Here is a 25,674-nt window from a genome sequence, read left to right as displayed (position 1 = left end):
TCAGTGAACCACTAATGGCCCTGACAGTGGTAGTGCCGTGTCCTTCACTACATTGTGGAAGTGTAATAGTGCTGTAGTGTCACTGGGAACCCCGTGGTCGGGCCACTGGGTGAAGTGGAACTGCTTGATCATTCTTGTCTCTGTACCTTCCTGTAATGACATAAAACAGCAACGTTTCAACCGGTGCGGAGAGCTCACTTGCATTATATTGCTAGGGGCGGGTCCATGGGTTGTAGGTATAATTTGTACTATATGGCTAGTGAGTGGAGGGTGTAGCTATCCCGCCTACTATGGGACCAGGGTGTGGAGGGTGTAGCTATTCCGCCTACTATAGGACCACGGAGTGGAGGGTGTAGCGATCCCGCCTTCTATAGGACCACGGGGTGGAGGGTGTAGCTATCCCACCTACTATAGGACCAGGGGGTGGAGGGTGTTGCTATCCCGCCTAATATAGGACCAGGGGGTGGAGGGTGTAGCTACCCCGCCTACTATAGGACCAGGGGGTGGATGGTGTAGCTATCCCGCCTACTAGAGGACCAATGGGTGGAGGGTGTAGCTATCCCGCCTACTATAGGACCAGGGGGTGGAGGGTGTAGCTTTCCCGCCTACTGTAGGACCAGGGGGTGGAGGGTGTAGCTATCCCGCCTACTATAGGACCAGGGGGTGGAGAGCGTAGATAACCCAACGACTACATCGCCAGGGTGTAGAGTTTGTAGGTAACCCACTTTCTATATGGCCAGTGGATGGTGTAGGTAACCAAACGAGTATATGGCCAGGGATTGGAGGTTGAATCTGCCCGACCTACTATATGGCAGATGGTCAGAATCGGAGGGTGTAGGTCACCTGTCATCCAGATTGCCAGGGATCGGATGGTGGAGGTCAGCTACCTCCCAAAGGCCACGGAGCGGAGGGTGTGGGTCACCTAACTTCCAGATGGCCGGGTGTCCAGGGAGCCCAGAAAATAGGTCATCTACCCTCCATATGTCCAGGAACCTTCCAAAAGGTCACCTACGTTCACACAGGCCATGGGGCGGAGGGTGTAGGTTACCTAACTTCCAGATAGCCAGCGGGTGTTTCAGGTCACCTACATTCCATATGAACAGGAAGCGCTGGGTGTAGGTCACCTAACTTCTAGGTGTCCAGGGAGCGGAGGGTGTGGGTCACCTAACTTCTAGGTGTTCAGGGAGCGGAGGGTGTAGGTCAACTACCTTCTAGCTGTTCAGGGAGCGGAGGGTGTAGGTCACCTACCTTCTAGGTGTTCAGGGAGCGGAGGGTGTGGGTCACCTACATTGTACCTTCTAGCTGTTCAGGGAGCGGAGGGTGTAGGTCAACTAACTTCTAGCTGTTCAGGGAGCGGAGGGTGTAGGTCACCTAACTTCTAGGTGTTCAGGGAGCGGAGGGTGTGGGTCACCTAACTTCTAGGTGTTCAGGGAGCGGAGGGTGTAGGTCACCTAACTTCTAGGTGTTCAGGGAGCGGAAGGTGTAGGTCAACTAACTTCTAGGTGTTCAGGGAGCGGAAGGTGTAGGTCACCTTACTTCTAGGTGTTCAGGGAGCGGAGGGTGTAGGTCAACTAACTTCTAGGTGTTCAAGGAGCGGAGGGTGTAGGTCACCTAACTTCTAGGTGTTTAGGGAGCGGAGGGTGTAGGTCACCTTACTTCTAGGTGTTCAGGGAGCGGAGGGTGTAGGTCACCTAACTTCTAGGTGTTCAGGGAGCGGAGGGTGTAGGTCACCTACCTTCTAGGTGTTCAGGGAGCGGAGGGTGTAGGTCACCTACCTTCTAGCTGTTCAGGGAGCGGAGGGTGTAGGTCACCTACCTTCTAGCTGTTCAGGGAGCGGAGGGTGTAGGTCACCTACCTTCTAGCTGTTCAGGGAGCGGAGGGTGTAGGTCACCTAACTTCTAGGTGTTCAGGGAGCGGAAGGTGTAGGTCACCTTACTTCTAGGTGTTCAGGGAGCGGAGGGTGTAGGTCAACTAACTTCTAGGTGTTCAGGGAGCGGAGGGTGTGGGTCACCTACCTTCTAGCTGTTCAGGGAGCGGAGGGTGTAGGTCACCTAACTTCTAGGTGTTCAAGGAGCGGAGGGTGTAGGTCACTTAACTTCTAGGTGTTCAGGGAGCGGAAGGTGTAGGTCACCTTACTTCTAGGTGTTCAGGGAGCGGAGGGTGTAGGTCACCTTACTTCTAGGTGTTCAGGGAGCGGAGGGTGTAGGTCACCTAACTTCCAGATCGCCATTGAGCGGAGGGTGTAGGTCACCTACATTGTACCTTCTAGGTGTTCACGGGGCGGAGGGTGTAGGTCAACTACCTTCTAGCTGTTCAGGGAGCGGAGGGTGTAGGTCACCTACATTGTACCTTCTAGGTGTTCAGGTAGCGGAGGGTGTAGGTCACCTACCTTCCAGATCGCCATTGAGCGGAGGGTGTAGGTCGCCTAACTTCAAGGTGTTCAGGGAGCGGAGGGTGTAGGTCACCTAACTTCCAGATGGCCAGCGGGTGTTTCAGGTCACCTACCTTCCATATGAACAGGAAGCGCTGGGTGTAGGTCACCTACCTTCCAGATCGCCATTGAGCGGAGGGTGTAGGTCTCGTAGACCTCCTCTTTCGCGCACTGAACACTTATACTGCCGTACATCGTGGACTCAGAGCTGCAGAATGGCCAGTACATGTAGCACTTCAACTGAGAGAATGCATGATATATATATACATAGGGTTATTAATGTAGTAGTACTATTATTTGCTCATAATACTTAATGTGATGATATCATGGTGTGTAAAGATGTTTGTATCGGCAGTCCAAAATATATTTGTACATGAACGTCGTCGATATCATCACTTCATGGTTGGAGACGTCTTGATTATTATTTTTTTGCCAGAAGCTGACATAATGTATTCTGACCTTCCCCGACTCCATGAGGTTAGTAACCATGACAATCTTGGCGGTGTTCAGTTGCCATATCATCCTCCAGAAGTCGTTCTTTGTGTGTTCCAAGGGCCCTGTAGAAAGGTTTTCAAGGCTATCTATAGCAAAAACGTTGCATGTCATTCCATGGCATTTGATTGGTTAACCAAGAGATCTGTCCTGTCCTTATGTTTTAATTCACCAAAAAATAATTAAATCACGGCCACTGGCGGACTTTTGATTCTTGATTGGCTGATAATAGAATGGGCGGGGCTTGTGTTGCATTATTGCGCTAAATGATGTCACCGATTTCGTACTTTTGATTTTTTGTGTTAATGGTGAAATAAGCAGTCTGTCAAGTTATTATTGTTGACGTATTTATTCATATGAATTGACTTTAATAAGTTTTAGCGTTTAGAGTTTGGAGTTTAACACGTTTATACGAGGCCATAAACGCAAGAAATATTGAAATGAATTCGTAACTATATCCATATTAAAGCGAAAATAAAAATTCCCGTAATGATGAGTTCGTTGTTGTGTTCCGATTGACATGAGTATTGGCATAGTCATATTAAACTAAGAAGCCATTTGAATGTCGACTTAGTAGGATAGACACGAGTATCTTTTGGTAGTATTATTTATTATATGCGTGGAGATGAGGAAGAAAGTAGTTTACCAAACCCATGAAAGTCTCCACGTACCTTGGGTTGCAACATAGCGGGTCTGGTCCATGTATCCCTGTAGGGGAGAGAGTCTCCATGAGTAACTGTGTAACTCCCAATACATTATTAAGCGACTTGGTTGAGCTGTGAGCATTATTCCAGAAATATCAGACCGCCTCCGTGGTCTAGTGGTAGAGCGTCCGCCCGGAGAGCGGAAGGTCCGGGGTTCGGTCCCCGACCGCGTCATACCAAAAGATGTTAAAAGATGGTACTTGTTGTTACCCTGTCTGGCGCTCGGCATTAAGGGGCTAAAACAAGGACTTGTCGGCTCGGAGTCAGTACACTGTGTCTGAGTGGGGTATTCATGTTAAAAATGATTTAATCCCTTAATGAGTTATGCCGAGCGCCAGACAGGGTAACAACAAGTACCATCTTTTAACGTTTGTTTGGTATGACGAGTTCGGGGATCGAACCCCGTACCTTCCGCTCTCCGGTCGGACGCTCTACCACTAGACCACGGAGGCGGTCTCACCACTGTAACTGTGTAGTGTAGTGTAGTGATGCCGGTCACAGACGAGTACATCCTTGGAGAAACCCCCGAGCTCGCTGTGATGCTTCCCAACCAAGTAACATTATTAGGACGAGTCTGAGGTTCGAATCCAAATACTCAACTCCAAATACTAGAACTACACTAAATACGAGAACCACAGTAAATACAAGAAACACTCTAAATACAAGAACCACAGTAAAAAAAGAAGCATCACTAGAAATACAAGAACCACAGTAAATACAAGAACCACACTAAATACGAGAACAACACTAAATACAAGAACCACAGTAAATACAAGAAAGACACTAAATACGAGAACCACACTAAATACAAGAACCACAGTAAATACAAGAAACACAGTAAATACAAGAACCACACTAAATACAAGAACTGCACTAAATACGAGAACCACACTAAATACAAGAACCACAGTAAATACAAGAAAACCACTAAATACGAGAACAACACTAAATAAAAGAACCACAGTAAATACTAGAAACACACTAAAAACGAGAACCACTCTAAATACAAGAACCACAGTAAATACAAGAAACACTCAATACGAGAACCACACTAAATACAAGGACCGCACTAAATACGAGAACCACACTAAATACAAGAACCACAGTAAATACAAGAAACACACTAAATACGAGAACAACACTAAATACAAGAACCACAGTAAATACTAGAAACACACTAAATACGAGAACAACACTAAATACAAGAACCACAGTAAATACTAGAAACACACTAAATACGAGAACCACAGGATACAAGAACCACAGTAAATACGAGAAACACACTAAATACGAGAACCACACTAAATACAAGAACCACAGTAAATACAAGAAACACACTAAATACGAGAACAACACTAAATACAAGAACCACAGTAAATACTAGAAACACACTAAATACGAGAACCACACTAAATAAAAGAACCAAAGTAAATACAAGAAAACCACTAAATACGAGAACAACACTAAATAAAAGAACCACAGTAAATACAAGAAACACACTAAAAACGAGAAACACACTAAATACAAGAAACACACTAAATACCAGAACCACACTAAATACTAGAACAACAGTAAATACAAGAACCACAGTAAATACAAGAACCACAGTAATTACAAGAACCACGGTAAATACAAGAACCACACCAAATACGAGAACCAAACTAAATACGAGAACCACAGTAAATACAAGAACCACACTAAATACAAGAACCACAGTAAATACAAGAACCACGGTAATAAAAGAACCACACTAAATACGAGAACCACACTAAATACAAGGACCGCACTAAATACGAGAACCACACTAAATACAAGAACCACAGTAAATACAAGAAACATATTAAATACGAGAACAACACTAAATACAAGAACCACACTGAATACGAGAAACATACTAAATACAGGAACCACAGGATACAAGAACCCCAGTAAATACAAGAACCACACTAAATACAAGAAACACACTAAATACAAGAACCACACTAAATACAAGAAACACAGTAAATACGAGAACCACACTAAATACAAGAACCATAGTAAATACCAGAACCACAGTAAATACAAGAACCACAGTAAATACCAGAACCACGGTTAATACAAGGACCACAGTAAATACCAGAACCACGGTAAATACAAGAACCACAGTAAATACAAGAACCACACTAAATACGAGAACCAAAGTAAATACGAGAACCACACTAAATACAAGAACCACAGTAAATACAAGAAACACCGTATATACGAGAACCACACTAAATACAAGAACCACAGTAAATACAAGAACCACAGTAAATACAAGAACCACGGTAAATACAAGAACCACGGTAAATACAAGAACCACACTAAATACGAGAACCACGGTAAATACAAGAACCACACTAAATACGAGAACCACGGTAAATACAAGAAACACAGTAAATACAAGAACCACAGTAAATACAAGAACCACGGTAAATACAAGAACCACGGTAAATACGAGAACCACAGTAAATACAACAACCACACTAAATACGAGAACCACAGTAAATACAAGAACCATAATAAATACGAGAACCATACTTAATACAAGAACCACACAAAATCTAATAAGAACCAACCTAAATTGTTCATAACTTACATCTATGTAAGAGGCGTTGATGTAGTCGCTGTCATCTTCATTTTCAATCTCAAGGGGCACTCGTGTAGCATCAACTGTAAATACCAAAAATCACATCTTATGCTGTTTTTGTGGCAGGATTGAACTGTTTCTCTGCAATAACAGTAGCAGTTGGTCGGACACACGTGTGAAATAACCAAATGGGACATGCATTTTATCAGATATCTATCCGCCATGTCTGTTTGATGCTACTGTTAAGGAACACGTGACATGGAGAATATTTCGAAAATAGGGTGATAAGGCTGACCAACATCAGAGAAAAGTCCTCCGTGTGAATCTCTATGTTTTAGATAAGATTAAACCTCGAAATTGAATGTGAAATTGAAAACGTCAACGCCAGAGACAACCAGTCTCGATTATCCACCAAAACAGACTCAATTTGGCGCAGAGGTGAGGTGAGGTGAAATGGGGTTTAACGTCGCGTCCAAGATTATTGCACTTATATAGTGACGTGCATGTACGTGTGTGTGTTTGTGTGGCTGCTTGTACTAGTCCGGACTGATGCCGATTTATAGCTCACTGAGATACCATGCCGCAGTTTAACATGAATACCCCACTCAGACACAGTATACTGACTCCGAGCCGACCAGTCCTTGCTTTAGCCCCTTAATGACGAGCGCCAGACAGGGTAACAACAAGTACCATCTTTTAACGTCTTTTGGTATGACGCGGCCGGGGATCGAACCCCTGGCCTTCCGCTCTCCGGGCGGACGCTCTACCACTAGACCACGGAGGCGGTCCGATTTGGCGCAGAAGCCCAAACAGTGAACATTATAATTATGAATCGCTGAAAAAATGGTGATAACACCTTGGCCCACTTGCACAAAGCGATCTTAGCGCTAAGATGATTGTAACTCCCATACTTTAACATAGTCTTAAGATAATCTTAGCGCTAAGATGGCTTTGTGCAAGTGGCCCCTGGTGTTCGCGAAAAGGATCAGCAATTCATAGATATCCATAAACTCCAATTTCGAACATTTACTCAAAGTAGAAGTTCCATAACGAACCGCAAAATTTTACCTATCTAAGATTAATTAAAGTAAGTATAAATTTCTTTTGTAAAATGACTCCAAATAAAGAGTACAGCAGGATATATAATTACATACATGGCAGGATATCTTTGTATCTGTTCTTCCCTTCGTTTTCGTCCAAAGTGGCACAATTTACTGGTTTTATATAAGAAGGCAGTTTCTAAAACAGAAACATAATAGCTTGTATGCGAGTGGTGTTTAAAGCCGCAGAGAGCATGGAGTAACTACTTGGATATTGACAAGGCAAATATGGTCGGGGTTTGAGACACAGAATCTGCCAAGTCACACAACACTCCCCTATCTATATATCAGGGAGTCCATGTGCAGGGATGTACCTTAAGGTCCTGGGTGCCGTTGTACAAACCAACCTTAACGCTACGACTGTCGTAAGTCTGTGTTATGGTATGGAAGTTACGATCACCTTAGCGCTAAGATCGCTTCGCACAACGGCACCCGGGTGTGTGGTTCGAATCTCACATCCATCCTATGTTAAGACCCCTCGCTGATAAACATATTTGCACCAAGGACGTAAGCCTCCAAATTTTAGCAGCGTTAACCACAGACCACCCACTCGCCATATAGCATCACATTATTTATTTATCGTACGGTTGAGTGAGTGTGTGAGTTGGATTTAACGCCGCTTTTAACAATATTCCAGTTATATCACGGCGTGTCAGCTTAACGTGGGAGGAAAGCCCGAAGTGATGCAGGTCTCAGACGTTTACCACTTCGGTGAAACCCACGAGCTGGTGTGGTGCTGACAAACCTAGAAACATAATCAGGGCGAACCGGGATTCGAACCAACAATAATAGGTTTCTGGCGTGCCCAAGGGACGCAAAACTGCGGCAATTAGACGACTGGGCCACCCGTGCCCCCCGTACGTTTGATGATGTATTCAGAGCCTTGAAGTATACCTACTTTAAACTCTCCCTCCATGACCTCCTTCGACGTGTCCCCGTTCAGCTCATCACACATGTCCCCGCCTAGTGTATAGACTGGAAGATGGACATATGATTATTATGTGCGGAATGCACACTTAGGTTGCATGTATACATTCGTTTGCAGAATTTTCGTCTTATCCTAATGTTAAGTCTCGTTATGTGTCTTACATTTCCGGTCACGAAGACACGCAGATTAACATGTATGTAACTTCGAAAACAGTAAAATCCCATAACATGCAGTAAAATCCCAATAACATGACACCTGTCATCTCCCCGGGGCAAGGGCGTTAACTGACTATTAAAGTACAGCTTATACCCTTGCCGAACTAGGCTGGAATTCAGGAGTTACATTTTGGCTGCATTAACGAGTCTATGCATGGTCCAATCAAAATCGCGTAACGAACTAGTCACATGTTTCGTAAACAACATAGATTTCAACATGCAGATTTCGGTCGACTGCAGGATTTGCAAAGCATGAGTACTGTCGACTGGGTGTCGACAGATATTTTGCAAACCTTTTCATGTTTTTAATCAAGGTGCTCGAGTGATCTGATGCACTTCGCGGGGTAAGACCCGTTTTATTACAATATAGATATTGTTTATCGATCAGATCGTCTTAATTGGGCGCCGCCATTTTGTTTGAGGCCAATGCAAGTGATATGAGAGGGGAATCTGATTGGTCAAAAGGAGGGACGTAGAAGGAACTCGTAATAGACACTGGTGGCGCTGCGATCGAGCCTGGAAATTCCAGCCTAGTTCGGCAAGGGTGGAAACTGGACTTGCCTCAGGAGGATGGACACTTGTAACACTGTCCTGTCCAGATATGAGGCCAAGGAAGTCGATGTAGTGGTATACCATGATGAAACTTCACATGAAATAGGCATAGTTCTGAATTACCTTCCACATGCACATACAGGAAACTACGTTTATAACGAACACGCTTATAACGAACTGACGGATATAACGAACTTACCTTTTGTCCCGACTTTTTGCTGTAGTTATGCTGTATATATGCTTGTGACGAACTACGGTTATTACGAACTAAAATTTGTGGTCACTTTGAGTTCGTTATAACCGTAGTTTACTGTATTGTGTTCAATTGGACCTCGAACATGGTGGGAAATTAAATTTTGTACAAATAACTTTATTAAATACATTTTATCCCTTTGTTGACAAGATCCTTTGATTGGGTCAAAATAAGGTATAAGGAACTCTCAAAAGTCATACTAACACCACATCGATTAGTTTAGATCGATTTTCTATTGGCTATATTCTTACCCGAACACGATGTGTAAGTTGGATTAGGAGTTCCTTTTTGGTTCTGCTGTCTTCCTTTGCGTCGCCTTTGTTTGAAAATAAAAGGTACATGGTATTCTTATGCATGTCGTGAAATCCGCAAGATGGGCGTGGATGATAAATAAACAAGACAACGTAAGGCTCGATCCCTTCTTCGTTGCGGGGCGGGTACTGTTGAACGTGACACGCATAGGGCTGACGATAAAAGTTCCATAAATGGTTTCAGGGACCAACATGGAACGACATACCCTTAATAACATGGTCCCCACTTTACGTCGCCTTGACGGTAAACGGTCATTCGTCACCACTCGCCCCTTTCCGTAACCTGCAAGAAGACTCATCCCCCTATCGATGAATGTAATGCGCGAGAATACGACAAACCAATCAGAATGCGCGTATGATTTCAAGTTCTATGTCAAAGAATCCGTCGGAAATAATTTTTGATTTTACATATGTCTTGCATCTAAAAATATACCAATGACCCAGTTAAATGTGTTCAATCATACTGTATAACTCCGCATGTCCAGATGTGCTTTAAATTGCATCTGAAATATATAAAATATATGGGGAAATATATGTGAACCATAACGCAACGAGTTGACAATTGTTTTAGGTATGCCCGTTTACTCTAAGACGGAACCCGGTCGCAAAAATGGCCATGAGAGGGAAACGAGTCGCTATTCGGCTTGTCCCGGAATAACACGAGTTGGTCACGAATGAGTAAACGGAAAAGCATGCAGTGAGGCTTTTATTAATGTTATTCTGCTTATGGGCGTGGTATTCTCTAATTGGAGTATCGGTGTATACACGAATACAATGAACCGCGCACCTTCTGTACACGATGACAACGAGGATGAGGATGGGGATGGCGACAAGTACAACATACGTGGCTTCAGCGCTGGCTCCTGTGTCTGAAACAAACGTGTTCATGATATACCAGTTGAAGGTCATGATCAAGTCACAGAATACATGCACAAATATATCCCGTATATATTGGCCTCTCGCTAACATCTGTGGCTGTCTGCTGGTCATTTAAACAGTGATTCAGTATCTAAATATATTGACTCAAAAGCTTTGGAAGACAATGGCAAAATAAATGTGTGTGTATCTGCGTATGTGTGTGTCTGCGTTTGTGTATGTCTACCTGTGCATGTCTGCGTTTGTCTGTGTATGTGTATCTGAGCTTGTGTGTATGTGCGCGTATGTGTCTCTCTCTCTGTATGTGTGTCTATGTCCGTGTGTATGTGTATGTCTGCGTGTGTATGTGTGTGTCTGCGTCTAATTGTATGTGCGAGTCTGTGTGTCTGCGTCTGTGTATGTATTTCTGTGTGCGTATCTGCGTGTGTGTCTGCGTCTAATTGTATGTGTGAGTCTGCGTCTGTCTATGTATGTGTGTGTGTGTGTGTCTGCGTCTGTGTATATATGTATGTGTATGTCTTCATCTTTGTGTATGGGTGCGTATTTGTGTGTGTGTGTGTGTGTGTGTGTGTGTGTGTGTGTGTGTGCTTGCGTCATGTGTATTTGTGTGTCTGCGTCTGTCTCTGTAGGTGTATTTCTGCATCTGTGTGTATGTGTGTATCTGCGTTTGTGTGTATGTGTGCGTATGTGTGTGTGCGTCTGTGTGAGTATGTGTGTGTCTGCGTCTGCGTATGTGTGTACATGTGTCTGCGTGTTTGTTACATTGTATATGCAAGTAATGCTATTAAATGTAAATCGTTTGGGCAATCGCATTTAGTTTGAACATATTCTTTTGCACATCTTCCGGAGGCCAGGGAGCTAACTGACTATAAAAGTCAAGTTCCTATCCTTGCCGAACTAGGCTTGATTTTCGTGAACTTCGTGACTCGATCGGCTATTACGAGTTCTGTCCCTTCTATGTCCCTCCTATTGACCAATCCGATTCCACATCTCATATCACTTCAAACAAAATGGCGGCTCCCAGTCAAGACGCTCTAATCGATAGTCAAGATCTATATTGTAACTAAACGAGTCCTACCTCGCAAAAAAGCGTCAAATTACTTGAGAACCTTGATTATACACGTAAAAAGATTTGGAAAATATCGATCGTAGCGTCACCAGTGGCTATTACGAGTTATGTCCATTCTATGTCTCTCCTAATGTCAATCAAATTCCACCTCTCGTTTCACATGCATTTGCTTCAAACAAAATGGCGGCGCCCAGTCAAGGCGATCTGATCAGTAATCAAAACCTATATTGTGATCAAACGGGTTTTACTTCGCGAAGTGCATCAAATCTCGTGAGCACTTTGATTAAAAACATGAAAATATTTGGAAAGTATCTGTTTACGACGAGTTGGCGTCACACAAGGATCACTGGGCTGTTGTGTATGTAGCGGCCATAAAATATCCGAGTCCTGTGATGGGATTCGAACCACGGACCTTCTGATCAGAGGTCGGACGCCTTGTCCACATGACCAAAGAGGTTAACCCAATCAGCAAGCTGACAAGGTAAGGATGTCATCTGTGGGACGACTCCACGCCCTGCTACATGTACAACAATGTCATATGAATTAAATTATAAATTTGGGACGCTGGCAGTCTTTCTAATCATCGAACTGCCAGTCAATGTCTTGAGTCTGTTTGCGGCATACCAAAGACATCATTACAGGTATGTCCACAAGAAGGACGAAGGCCAAATGAAACCCTCCAGACCCTCTAGACCCTCTTGACCCTCTAGACCATCTTGACCCTCAAGACCCTCTAGACCCTCCAGACCCTCTAGACCCTCCAGACCCTCTTGACCCTCTAGGCCCTCAAGACCCTCTGGAACTGTACAAAGTGCAAACTAGTTTACACTCTGTTCTGTTGAAAAAAGCAAATTATACACTTAGGGGAACATGAAATATAAATGTAAATACAAAGTATTAAAGAACGAAGATAACATCCTGTGACGGAACGTTTGTGTCTGAAACCACTACCTTCAGTTTACACGTGCCTCACACCGTAGCGCCAAACACATCAGTAGATGTCATTCCTGATTTTGACACTATAAAGGAAGGCCCATTAATCTCTGCGGACCATTATTTCTGTCAATTATTGATTAACTTTGCACTTCCCTGATAGGCGTGGTCGTGTCTGGTGACGTCGAAATGAACCTCAAGCCAATGTCAACCTGAGATCTCAGGTGTCACTATGACTGACCGAACCCCACTCCATATTGTGCAAAGAAGGTACCATCTGTACCATCGGGTCAACATACTGACACCCTATGTTGTCACCTTTGCAAGGCGTTTTCTGGACGAGAACGCCCTCGATCACCGTGCACTGATCGCCAATGCCCACCTCCAGCAGCACAACATCCATAGAATGCCTGGAACATTATAGGGAGACGTGTACGTCAACGTCATAGGCCGCCGACCACGATGGCTTACCTGGGCCAGGCGCTGCAAGAGGAGTGGGACAGACTCCCACAAATCGCTATTGGGAGGCTCATAAGCAGTATGCTCGTCGAGTGAATGGATGTTAGACAAATCGTGGCGGTATTTCGCACTACTGATCCAGAAACGTCAACTTTGAAATTACCCAAATTCTCCCTATCGCGGGCGTTCATAACATCTACTTTCATACATCACTACAGGTTGTAATGTGTTCCCAATTTGTTCATTATTATCATGGAACTGTTACTAAGAAAACTATATATGGTACCATTCTGGAAATTCTAAGTTATTTCTGAGTATTCTCTACCCTTTTGAAGAGTATATTTAAGGAATCTTTGCTAATGGATGGGTATACAAACAGTGAGATGACTACACCAAGCGATCCTCCATGTTTCGTCATAAACAGTAGTTAGTAAAACGAATTGGAGTTGTATGAAACGCGATCCAAACGTTTCTACCATAACTATCATAATACGAACCCACACATTTCCATCAACGTGAACAACTGTATTCACAAGTACCTGCTATGCCACCAACAACTTAAATTATGTCTAACTGACACCCGCCCATAATAGAATGATACATCCCTGTTACGCGACCATAACTGTCACAATACATCCCTGTAACACAACTAAAACTCTCACAATACATCCCTGTAACCCGACTATAACTCTCACAATACATCCCTGTAACCTGACCCCAACTGTCACAATACATACCTGAAACCCGACTATAACTCTCACAATACATCCCTTTAACCCGACTGTGACTGTCATAATACATCCCTGTAACCCGACTGTGACTGTCATAATACATCCCTGTAACCCGACTATTACTCTCACAATACATCCCTGTAACCTGACCCCAACTGTCACAATACATACCTGAAACCCGACTATAACTCTCACAATACATCCCTTTAACCCGACTGTGACTCTCACAATACATCCCTTTAACCCGACTGTGACTGTCATAATACATCCCTGTAACCCGACTGTGACTCTCACAATACATCCCTGTAACCCGACTATTACTCTCACAATACATCCCTGTAACCCGACCGTTACTCTCACAATACATCCCTGTAACCCGAGACCGCCTCCGTGGTCTTGTGGTAGAGCGTCCGCCCGGAGAGCGGAAGGTCCAGGGTTCGATCCCGGGCCGCGTCATACAAAAAGACGTTAAAAGATTGTACTTGTTGTTACCCTGTCTGGCGCTCGGCATTAAGGGTCTAAAACAAGGACTGGTCGGCTCGGAGTCAGTATACTGTGTCTGAGTGGGGTATTCATGTTAAACTGCGGCATGGTATTTCAGTGAGCTAGCACTATAAATCGGCATCAGTCCGGACTAGTACAAGCAGACACACACACACATACACGTGCATGCACGTCGCTATATAAGTGCAATAATCTTGGACGCGACGTTAAACCCCATTTCACCTCACCTCACCTGTAACCCGACTGTGACTGTCACAATACATCCCTGTAACCCGACTATTACTCTCACAATACATCCCTGTAACCCGACTATTACTCTCACAATACATCCCTGTAACCCGACTATTACTCTCACAATACATCCCTGTAACCCGACTATTACTCTCACAATACATCCCTGTAACCCGACTATTACTCTCACAATACATCCCTGTAACCCGACTATTACTCTCACAATACATCCCTGTAACCCGACTATTACTCTCACAATACATCCCTGTAACCCGACTATTACTCTCACAATACATCCCTGTAACCCGACTATTACTCTCACAATACATCCCTGTAACCCGACTATTACTCTCACAATACATCCCTGTAACCCGACTGTGACTGTCACAATACATCCCTGTAACCCGACTATTACTCTCACAATACATCCCTGTAACCCGACTGTGACTGTCACAATACATCCCTGTACCCCGACTATTACTCTCACAATACATCCCTGTAACCCGACTGTGACTGTCACAATACATCCCTGTAACCCGACTATTACTCTCACAATACATCCCTGTAACCCGACTATTACTCTCACAATACATCCCTGTAACCCGACTGTGACTGTCACAATACATCCCTGTAACCCGACTGTGACTGTCACAATACATCCCTGTAACCCGACTATTACTCTCACAATACATCCCTGTAACCCGACTATTACTCTCACAATACATCCCTGTAACCCGACTGTGACTGTCACAATACATCCCTGTACCCCGACTATTACTCTCACAATACATCCCTGTAACCCGACTGTGACTGTCACAATACATCCCTGTAACCCGACTATTACTCCCACAATACATCCCTGTAACCCGACTATTACTCTCACAATACATCCCTGTAACCCGACTGTGACTCTCACAATACATCCCTGTAACCCGACTATTTCTCTCACAATACATCCCTGTAACCCGACTATTACTCTCACAATACATCCCTGTAACCCGACTGTGACTGTCACAATACATCCCTGTAACCCGACTATTACTCTCACAATACATCCCTGTAACCCGACTATTACTCTCACAATACATCCCTGTAACCCGACTGTGACTGTCACAATACATCCCTGTAACCCGACTATTTCTCTCACAATACATCCCTGTAACCCGACTATTACTCTCACAATACATCCCTGTAACCCGACTGTGACTGTCACAATACATCCCTGTACCCCGACTATTACTCTCACAATACATCCCAGTAACCCGACCATAACTGTCACAATACATCCCTGTAACCCGATCATAACTGGCACAATACGTCCCTGTGAAACGAATATAACTTTCACAATACACCCATGTGAACCGACCATAACTGTCACAATACATCCCTGTAACCCGACTGTGACTGTCACAATACATCCCTGTAACCCGACCATAACTGTCACAATACATCCCTGTAACCCGACCCCAACTGTCACAATACATCCCTGTAACCCGACTATTACTCTCACAATACATCCCTGTAACCCGACTGTGACTGTCACAATACATCCCTGTAACCCGACCATAACTGTCACAATACATCCCTGTAACCCGACCATAACTGTCACAATACATCCCTGTAACCCGACTATTACTCTCACAATACATCCCTGTAACCCGACTGTGACTCTCACAATACATCCCTGTAACCCGACTGTGACTCTCACAATACATCCCTGTAACCCGACTGTGACTCTCACAATACATCCCTGTAGCCCGACTGTGACTGTCACAATACATCCCTGTTACCCGACTATTACTCTCACAATACATCCCTGTAACCCGACTATTACTCTCACAATACATCCCTGTAACCCGAGCATAACTGTAACAATACATCCCTGTAACCCGACCATAACTGGCACAATACGTCCCTGTGAAACGAATATAACTGTCACAATACACCCATGTGAACCGACCATAACTGTCACAATACATCCCTGTAACCCGACTATTACTCTCACAATACATCCCAGTAACCCGACCATAACTGTCACAATACATCCCTGTAACCCGATCATCACTTTCACAATACCTCCCTGTGAAACGCCTATAACTGCCACAATACACCCATGTGAACCGACCATAACTGTCACAATACATCCCTGTAACCCGACTTTACCTCTCACAATACATCCCAGTAACCCGACCATAACTGTCACAATACATCCCTGTAACCCGACCATAACTTGCACAATACGTCCCTGTGAAACGCCTATAACTGTCACAATACACCCATGTGAACCGACCATAACTGTCACAATACATCCCTGTAACCCGACTATTACTCTTACAATACATCCCTGTAACCCGACCATAACTTTCACAATACATTCCTGTAACCCGACCACAACTGGCACAATACATCCCTGTGAAACGCCTATAACTGGCACAATACACCCATGTGAACCGGTTATTACTGTCACAATACATCCCTGTAACCCGACTTTATCTCTCACAATACATCCCTGTAACCCGACCATAACTGTCCCAATACATCCCTGTAACACAACTAAAACTCTCACAATACATACCTGAAACCCGACTATAACTGTCACAATACATCCCTGTAACCCGACCATAACGGTCACAATACATCCCTGTAACCCGACTTTACCTCTCACAATACATCCCTGTAACCCGACTTTACCTCTCACAATACATCCCTGTAACCGGCCATAACTGTCACAATACATCCCTGTAACCCGACTGTGACTGTCACAATACATCCCTGTAACCGGCCATAACTGTAACAATACATCCCTGTAACCGGCCATAACTGTCATAATACATCCCTGTAACCGGCCATAACTGTCACAACTCACCCGGCTCTCATCACATTCACACTATGCACCTCTGTCACAATACGTCCCCGTAACGCCCTCCTCAACAACTCCTTGTAACTTGCCAGGTATTAGTCACAATAACACCCTGTACCCACCGACACCCGTCACAAAACGTCCCCGTAACACCCTCCTCAACAACTCCTTGTAACTCGCCAGGTATTAGTCACAATAACACCCTGTACCCACCGACACCCGTCACAATACGTCCCCGTAACACCCTCCTCAACAACTCCTTGTAACTCGCCAGGTATTAGTCACAATAACACCCTGTACCCACCGACACCCGTCACAATACGTCCCCGTAACGCCCTCCTCAACAACTCCTTGTAACTCGCCAGGTATTAGTCACAATAACACCTTGTACCTACCGACACCCGTCAAAATATGTCCCCGTAACGCCCTCCTCAACAACTCCTTGTAACTCGCCAGGTATTAGTCACAATAACACCCTGTACCCACCGACACCCGTCACAAAACGTCCCCTTAACGCCCTCCTCAACAACTCCTTGTAACTCGCCAGGTATTAGTCACAATAACACCTTGTACCTACCGACACCCGTCAAAATATGTCCCCGTAACGCCCTCCTCAACAACTCCTTGTAACTCGCCAGGTATTAGTCACAATAACACCTTGTACCTACCGACACCCGTCAAAATATGTCCCCGTAACGCCCTCCTCAACAACTCCTTGTAACTCGCCAGGTATTAGTCACAATAACACCTTGTACCTACCGACACCCGTCAAAATATGTCCCCGTAACGCCCTCCTCAACAACTCCTTGTAACTCGCCAGGTATTAGTCACAATAACACCTTGTACCTACCGACACCCGTCAAAATATGTCCCCGTAACGCCCTCCTCAACAACTCCTTGTAACTCGCCAGGTATTAGTCACAATAACACCTTGTACCTACCGACACCCGTCAAAATATGTCCCCGTAACGCCCTCCTCAACAACTCCTTGTAACTCGCCAGGTATTAGTCACAATAACACCTTGTACCTACCGACACCCGTCAAAATATGTCCCCGTAACGCCCTCCTCAACAACTCCTTGTAACTCGCCAGGTATTAGTCACAATAACACCTTGTACCTACCGACACCCGTCAAAATATGTCCCCGTAACGCCCTCCTCAACAACTCCTTGTAACTCGCCAGGTATTAGTCACAATAACACCTTGTACCCACCGACACCCGTCACAATGCGCCCCACCCGCCAACCACTCTCGAAGGTAACCCCCAAGTGAACCGCCTGATGCCGTCACACTTGTTGTGAATCTGTAGCTCATTCATCGTTATAGAAACAGCAGTAAGTATACGTATGATGCACAGACGTGTACTACCAACCACAATAAGCTAAAACGGATATCATTCATATTAGCGATTACTACGAAAGCCCGTTAGGACCATATTGGTATTTTGTATTGGTAAGAGACTTTTAAAAGCCGTGGGGCGAGAATAAAGTCGTCATTATGAAAACAAAACTCGTAATTACGAGAATAGAGTCGTCTTTATGAAAACAAAACACGTAATTACGAGAATAAAGTCGTCATTATGAAAACAAAAGTCGTAAATACGATTTTTCTCTCGTAAGGTAACATCACACTTGTCCCCTGTGTAACCTGGCTCACAGCTGCCACACTCCCCCGTGTCTTTATCACATCCATCTCTACAGTTGGGGGGACAGGTAACATCACACTTGTCCCCTGTGTAACCTGGCTCACAGCTGCCACACTCCCCCGTGTCTTTATCACATCCATCTCTACAGTTGGGGGGACAGGTAACATCACACTTGTCCCCCATGTAACCTGGCTCACAGCTGTCACACTCCCCAGTGATCCTATTACATCCATCTGTACAGTTGGAGGAACAAGGTGTTCTACAGTGTGGACCGTAATACCGGGGATTCTGACACGGTCCTGTACAATCATCACCATAACGTTCTAACCCGGAATCCCAACGGATTAGTCCATGTAGACATTATGTTGATATGACCCTCTTCAATCAGTGTCCGTATTCCAAAGTAAAGACAGAGAAACATAAAATAATCCCTATCGTATTTCTAGTATCACAACTGTCACAACCCCCTCTCTTTGTGACACCAGCAAATGCACAACATAACTACTTTCGAAGTGTTTATTCCAATGTGGGATTGAAATGAATAAAATAATATGTGTACAACTTACCTGTCAAGATGCACCCACCGTCATGATTACATCCTTCCCTACAGGTGGTAGGACAGGAGATAATACAGTTCTTCCCATTGTTCCCTGGTTTACAACCCTCACACTTTCCGATCCCCTTATCACATCCATCGCTACAGCTTGAGGGACAGGTGTCATTACAGTTCTTCCCTCTGTAACCCGACACGCAGCTGACACACTCCCTCGTGTCTTTGGTACATCCATCTTTACAGTTGGGGGGACAGGTAACATCACACTTGTCCCCTGTGTTACCTGGTTCACAGCTACCACACTCCCCCGTGTCTTTATCACATTCATCGCTACAGTTGGGGGGACAGGTAACATCACACTTGTCCCCTGTGTAACCTGGCTCACAGCTGCCACACTCCCCCGTGTCTTTATCACATCCATCTCTACAGTTGGGGGGACAGGTAACATCACACTTGTCCCCCATGTAACCTGGCTCACAGCTGTCACACTCCCCAGTGATCCTATTACATCCATCTGTACAGTTGGAGGAACAAGGTGTTCTACAGTGTGGACCGTAATACCGGGGATTCTGACACGGTCCTGTACAATCATCACCATAACGTTCTAACCCGGAATCCCAACGGATTAGTCCATGTAGACATTATGTTGATATGACCCTCTTCAATCAGTGTCCGTATTCCAAAGTAAAGACAGAGAAACATAAAATAATCCCTATCGTATTTCTAGTATCACAACTGTCACAACCCCCTCTCTTTGTGACACCAGCAAATGCACAACATAACTACTTTCGAAGTGTTTATTCCAATGTGGGATTGAAATGAATAAAATAATATGTGTACAACTTACCTGTCAAGATGCACCCACCGTCATGATTACATCCTTCCCTACAGGTGGTAGGACAGGAGATAATACAGTTCTTCCCATTGTTCCCTGGTTTACAACCCTCACACTTTCCGATCCCCTTATCACATCCATCGCTACAGCTTGAGGGACAGGTGTCATTACAGTTCTTCCCTCTGTAACCCGACACGCAGCTGACACACTCCCTCGTGTCTTTGGTACATCCATCTTTACAGTTGGGGGGACAGGTAACATCACACTTGTCCCCTGTGTTACCTGGTTCACAGCTACCACACTCCCCCGTGTCTTTATCACATTCATCGCTACAGTTGGGGGGACAGGTAACATCACACTTGTCCCCTGTGTAACCTGGCTCACAGCTGCCACACTCCCCCGTGATCCTATTACATCCATCTCTACAGTTGGGGGGGCAGGTGTCATTACAGTTCTTTCCTCTGTAACCCGGCTCACAGCTGTCACACTCCCCCGTGCCTTTATCACATCCATCTCTACAGTTGGGGGGACAGGTAACATCACACTTGTCCCCTGTGTAACCTGGCTCACAGCTGCCACACTCCCCCGTGATCCGATTACATTCATCTGTACAGCTCGAGGAACAAGGTTTTGTACAGTTTTGACCGTAATACCGGGGATTCTGACACGGTCCTGTACAACCATCACCATAACGTTCACACTGTGTACAGGCTGTAGGACAGTTCATACCACAGTTATCTCCCTTCTTGCCGGCCACACATCCCTCTGTACACACAACACGGGTGTTGTCCATCTGACAGCGAGAGTTGAGACAGGTGTCTGGACAGTCATGTTCACACTGTTTACCATAGAACCTGGAGTCCCGACACCGACACTCTCCAGATGACGTCACACTGACACAGCGTGGTGAGCACACACCGTCAACACAGGTCACGTTGTTACCGTCACAGTTGCTGCATGGTGTGCTTTCTGGGGATGCTGTGATATAAATTGGTAGAACAATCATAGAAACACACATACATTGTTAAAAATGATATAACACATTTCTTAATACAACAAAATACATGCAAAGTAGTTTGTTATCGCCCTTTGGACAATGCACACTTTCTACACTTATTAAATCTGTTGTTCCTGATATCTTACTAAATGTTAAAGATAAACAGAGCGATTACTCCGGGGAAAAGAAAATATACACTTGAAAATTTGATTAAATCTAAAACTGACAAACGTTACTTGGCTGAACACAGCCACTTGCTGTAACATAATCATTGATGCGATGCAAGCAGTATGGCCTCTGATACCCGTATCAAATACATCACCATCGAATAACCATTTCTTGTTTGTATAATTATTTCCACCCTAAAACCCAGATGAGCGTACACTTGCTTTTGCTGGCCAGCTAATTTCAAGTACAGTAAGGCGGTCGGGTAGCCGAGTGGTTAAAGCGTTCGCTCGTCACGCCGAAGACCCGGGTTCGAATCCCGACATGGGTACAATGTGTGAAGCCCATTTCTGGTGTCCCCCGCCGTGATATTGCTGGAATATTGCTAAAAGCGGCGTAAAACCATATTCACTCACTCACTCAAGTACAGTATATTACGTCATTAAATCTTACTGCATGGGATCCTTGGACCAATCAGGATGATTACAGAGGACAAGGTAGAGAGCCACGTGACCTGCATTCTATCCCCATGGATTATAAACAATACAGGGATGTTCCATGTACAGCCTTGTCTCCACAGCAGCTCATACCCTGTATGCTGGAGAGGGGATGGGTACAGGCGCCAGGTTACCTGCAACAGAGTCACACAGTCAAGTGTATCGGTGCTTTCTTATGGGAAACCTAATACCGATTTGGGCGGTGTTTATAGATTGTCGATGGGTCCATAGCTAAGAAAACGTATCATCTTATCTGCTTGTGTCAAGTCTGTATCATAATAAATAGACTAATAGTTCTCTCAAATCCGCTTAATGTGGGAGGAAAGCCCGAAGTGATGCAGATCTCAGACGTTTACCACTTCGGTGAAACCCACGAGCACGGGTGTGGTGCTGACAAACCTGGAAACATAATCGGGGAGAATCGTGATTCGAACCCACAATCATAGATTTCTGGCGTGTTCAAGGGACGCAACTCTGCATAGCGAATCGCGGGGCCTAAGAGGACTGGGCCACCCGTGCCCCCGCGGTGTGTATGTAGTGTCTTTGAAGGCTGGTCAAAAGTTCAAACAAAACCAACAAATGTGAAAGTGTTTTCGAACCCACATTGTCGCACAGAAGCCTTTGCAAGTCAAGAGGTGTGGGAAGAGGCATTGTCATGAAGTAGTAGAACTCCAGCAATCAGCATCTCTCGTAGATTTTCTTTAATATAATTTCTCAGGCGATGAGGCAAATCAGCATAGTAGGCACCGGTAATCGTCTTTTAACTTTCTAAGTAATCAACAAGGATCACACACTTTGCATCCCAGAATACAGTGGCCATAACCTCCTTCACTGATCTTGAAGACTTTAGTTTCTTTGGGGCCGGAGAAGTAGGATGGTGCTCTTTCATAGATTGACATTTTGACTCGGGATCAAATTGGTAAACCCATGATTCATCGCCCGTTACTAATTCTTTGACAAAATCCTCCTCAATAAGCTCTAAATTGTCTCTCGTAATGTCAGTTCCTTTTGCCTCAAGATCAGAATTTTGAAACTGTGTCACCCAACGAGTAGATATCTTATTCACATGTAAATGTTCATGAATATTAGTTTTCAGTGGATCCATGGTTTAGACCTGTGTCTTCCTCAAGTTCAGCAATGGTAATACGTCTATCTGACAGTATATGTTTACTATCTCCTTGATTGAATCTTTATGGATGGAGTGAGTGAGTGAGTTGGGTTTAACGCCGCTTTTAACAGTATTCCAGTTATATCACGGCGTGTCAGCTTAATGTGGGAGGAAAGCCCGAAGTGATGCAGGTCTCAGACGTTTACCACTTCGGTGAAACCCACGAGCACGGGTCTTTATGGATGGAAGTTGAGGGACGTCCAGACCTGGGGTCATCATCAAGGCTTGTTCTCCCAGCCTTAAACATTACGTTCAACAGTTGGATAGCTAGGACCCTTGTCCTCATACACTTGTGACATGCGGTCATGAATTTCTTAGGTAGTACTATTCTCTAAAGTCAAAAACGTGACTGCTCGGTACTCGTTCTTTTCCATTTCTGCGTCCAACTGGAGCCCTACCACGTTCAACTTGCTGTCACTAATATAGAAACGGCCACAAGAGACCAAATACACTTGCAATGAACTACTCAAACAATGTACTACCTTAACTAGCGCACCTTGGTTATGGCCCATAATAAAGTTTGTTTAACTTTTTGACGAGCCCTCGTATGGGGATCGAACCCTGGCCGGCTTGACGAGCGAACACTCTACCGAGGGGCTACTCAAACAAGGAAGTACCTTTACCATAGCACGTACACGTCATTGCAATGATACAAGTATTAACCACAGCAAAGCATTCAAACATCCCCATGTTAAGCAGGGAACAGAAATGGGTTAGTCATACAAGGAAAATTCAAATATCCTTCCGCCTCATACAAACGCGTGTAGGACATATCATCACAATAGAGCTACCCCGGCTAGGATTTCCGAGCATTATGTAATTAGTTATAAAATGCATATTCTCGTTAAGTGCGAGCAACAAGGCAACATTTAAAATATTTTTAGCGTGAACTATAAAATTTAGATACAACCGTTTATTCATGTTTATCTGAGTTTTGTCCGTCTGCTTTGGGGAACGACGTTATAATATGGATACACTTTCTGAATTTCTATTGTACTCCGCAGTAGTTTTATTCTCATAAAACCAACGACAACCCGTTACCCGCAGTTTTCCTTCAATAAGACTCGCGTCTATGTTTATGAAGTGACCGCCTCCGTGGTCTAGTGGTAGAGCGTCCGCCAGGAGAGCGGAAGGTACGGGGCTCGATCCTCGGCCGTGTCATACCAAAAGACGTTTTAAGATGGTACTTGTTGTCACCATTCCTGGCGTTCGGCATTAAGGGGCTAAAACAAGGACTGTCGGATCGGAGTCAGTATACTGATTTGGTTGATGTATGTCATCGTATCCCAACTGCGTGGATCGATCCTCATGGTGTCAATCACTGGATTGTTTGCTACAAACTCGATTATTTACAGACCGCCGTCATATAGCTGGAATATTGGCGTGTGGCGTTAAACGACAAAGAAACACAACATGAGTCCCATAGAAGGACATGTCAAAAGATATAGCCGAGGCAGAAGGCGACCTCTTAAACACTTAAAGCAACACCCGGCCGCGTTATATCAAAAGGTGTTAAAAGATGTACTTGGCTAAAACAAGGACTGGTCGGCTCGGGGTCAGTATATTGTGTCTGAGTGGGGTATTCATGTTAAACTGCGGCATGGTATCTCATGGCTAGCACTATAAATCGGCATCAGTCCGGACTAGTACAAGCAGCCACAAACACACACACGTGCATGCACGTCGCTATATAAGTGCAATAATCTTGGACATTATGAAGTGTGTCGGCATTGACACTGACTGTCACCACCTTGACAGCATATGTTCAGACGGTGGCATATCTCAAATCGAGAAAAATCATTTGGCTTCTGTTGTTTCATGCTGAAAGCAGAGGCTTTTGACACCGACTTGTCACAAGCACGTGTTTATGTTTGTTTGTTTGTGTTTGCCACACTCATCAATATTCCAGCTATATGACGTCGGTCTGTAATTAATTGAATCTGGAGCAGACAATCCAGCGATTGACATCATGAGCATCGATCCGCGTAATTGGGATACGATGACATGCATCAACCAAGTCAGCGAGCCTGACCACCCGATCCCGTTAGTCGACAAGCATAGTCGCCTTTTACGGCAAGCATGGGTTGCTGAAGACCTTTCACGGGTTTACGAGTATATGAATTGCTAACGTGACAATATAATAAAGCCATGAGCAAATATCCATGTATGAAACAAAGATGGAGCACTACCTTCATCAGCTTCAGCACTAGAGACGTGAACTACGAGTACCTTGTGGCTGCTTCATTTGTAACAGAGCCAGCGTTTCACCTTCCGTGCATACATACCCGAGGACTAGTCATCTTTGTCCAAAATACATTTAGCGGTAATAATAGTTTCCCCTTCTGCATTTGACAGCATTATGATGCGGAAATAGTGACCATGCATTAGCTTGACGAACAGAAGTTTGTGTTGTAAAGGTTTTCACATCTTTTATGTTGCTGAGAGTGCATCCTTTATTGGGCATGAAATGAGCTACTTCCCTGTAACGAAGGTGTCAAAGACTTTAGAAACCGATTACCATTGCAAAGGGATTCAGTGGCAGAAAAGGTTCCCTGT

General features: G+C 44.6%; 1 protein-coding gene across 1 annotated transcript; it reads right to left on the bottom strand.

Moving 5' to 3' along the window:
• On the bottom strand, positions 1 to 25,430 carry LOC124118373 (cell death abnormality protein 1-like). Its single transcript, XM_048399347.1, has 16 exons — positions 25,348 to 25,430; positions 21,907 to 22,084; positions 20,304 to 21,269; positions 19,470 to 19,970; positions 18,890 to 19,136; positions 12,791 to 12,882; positions 12,225 to 12,341; positions 10,382 to 10,463; positions 9,036 to 9,121; positions 8,234 to 8,310; positions 7,390 to 7,474; positions 6,245 to 6,318; positions 3,595 to 3,631; positions 2,891 to 2,988; positions 2,546 to 2,671; positions 1 to 150 (listed from the first exon to the last, which is right to left on the bottom strand). Exons 2-16 carry the CDS (start codon positions 21,971 to 21,973, stop codon positions 1 to 3), a joined length of 2,805 nt encoding a protein of 934 aa, XP_048255304.1. The 5' UTR covers positions 21,974 to 22,084; positions 25,348 to 25,430.
• Positions 25,431 to 25,674: the final 244 nt, after the last annotated feature.

This window comes from Haliotis rufescens, unplaced genomic scaffold, assembly GCF_023055435.1.
Source record: "Haliotis rufescens isolate VD_foot unplaced genomic scaffold, xgHalRufe1.0.p SCAF_2, whole genome shotgun sequence".
NCBI classification, from domain to species: domain Eukaryota; kingdom Metazoa; phylum Mollusca; class Gastropoda; order Lepetellida; family Haliotidae; genus Haliotis; species Haliotis rufescens.
Note: the sequence above shows the minus strand (reverse complement) of the source record. Positions and strands in the feature narration are given on the sequence as shown.

Excerpts from the sequence above, each read along its gene's own strand:
- LOC124118373 (XM_048399347.1), bottom strand. The coding sequence starts at position 21,973 with ATGCAGGTCACGTGGCTCTCTACCTTGTCCTCTGTAATCATCCTGATT. Across the intron at positions 19,137-19,469 it reads CGGTGGGTGCATCTTGACAG|ATGGATGTAATAGGATCACT; the intron begins GTAAGTTGTACA and ends CCAACTGTACAG. Across the intron at positions 6,319-7,389 it reads ATACAAAGATATCCTGCCAT|TTGATGCTACACGAGTGCCC; the intron begins GTATGTAATTAT and ends TGGTATTTACAG.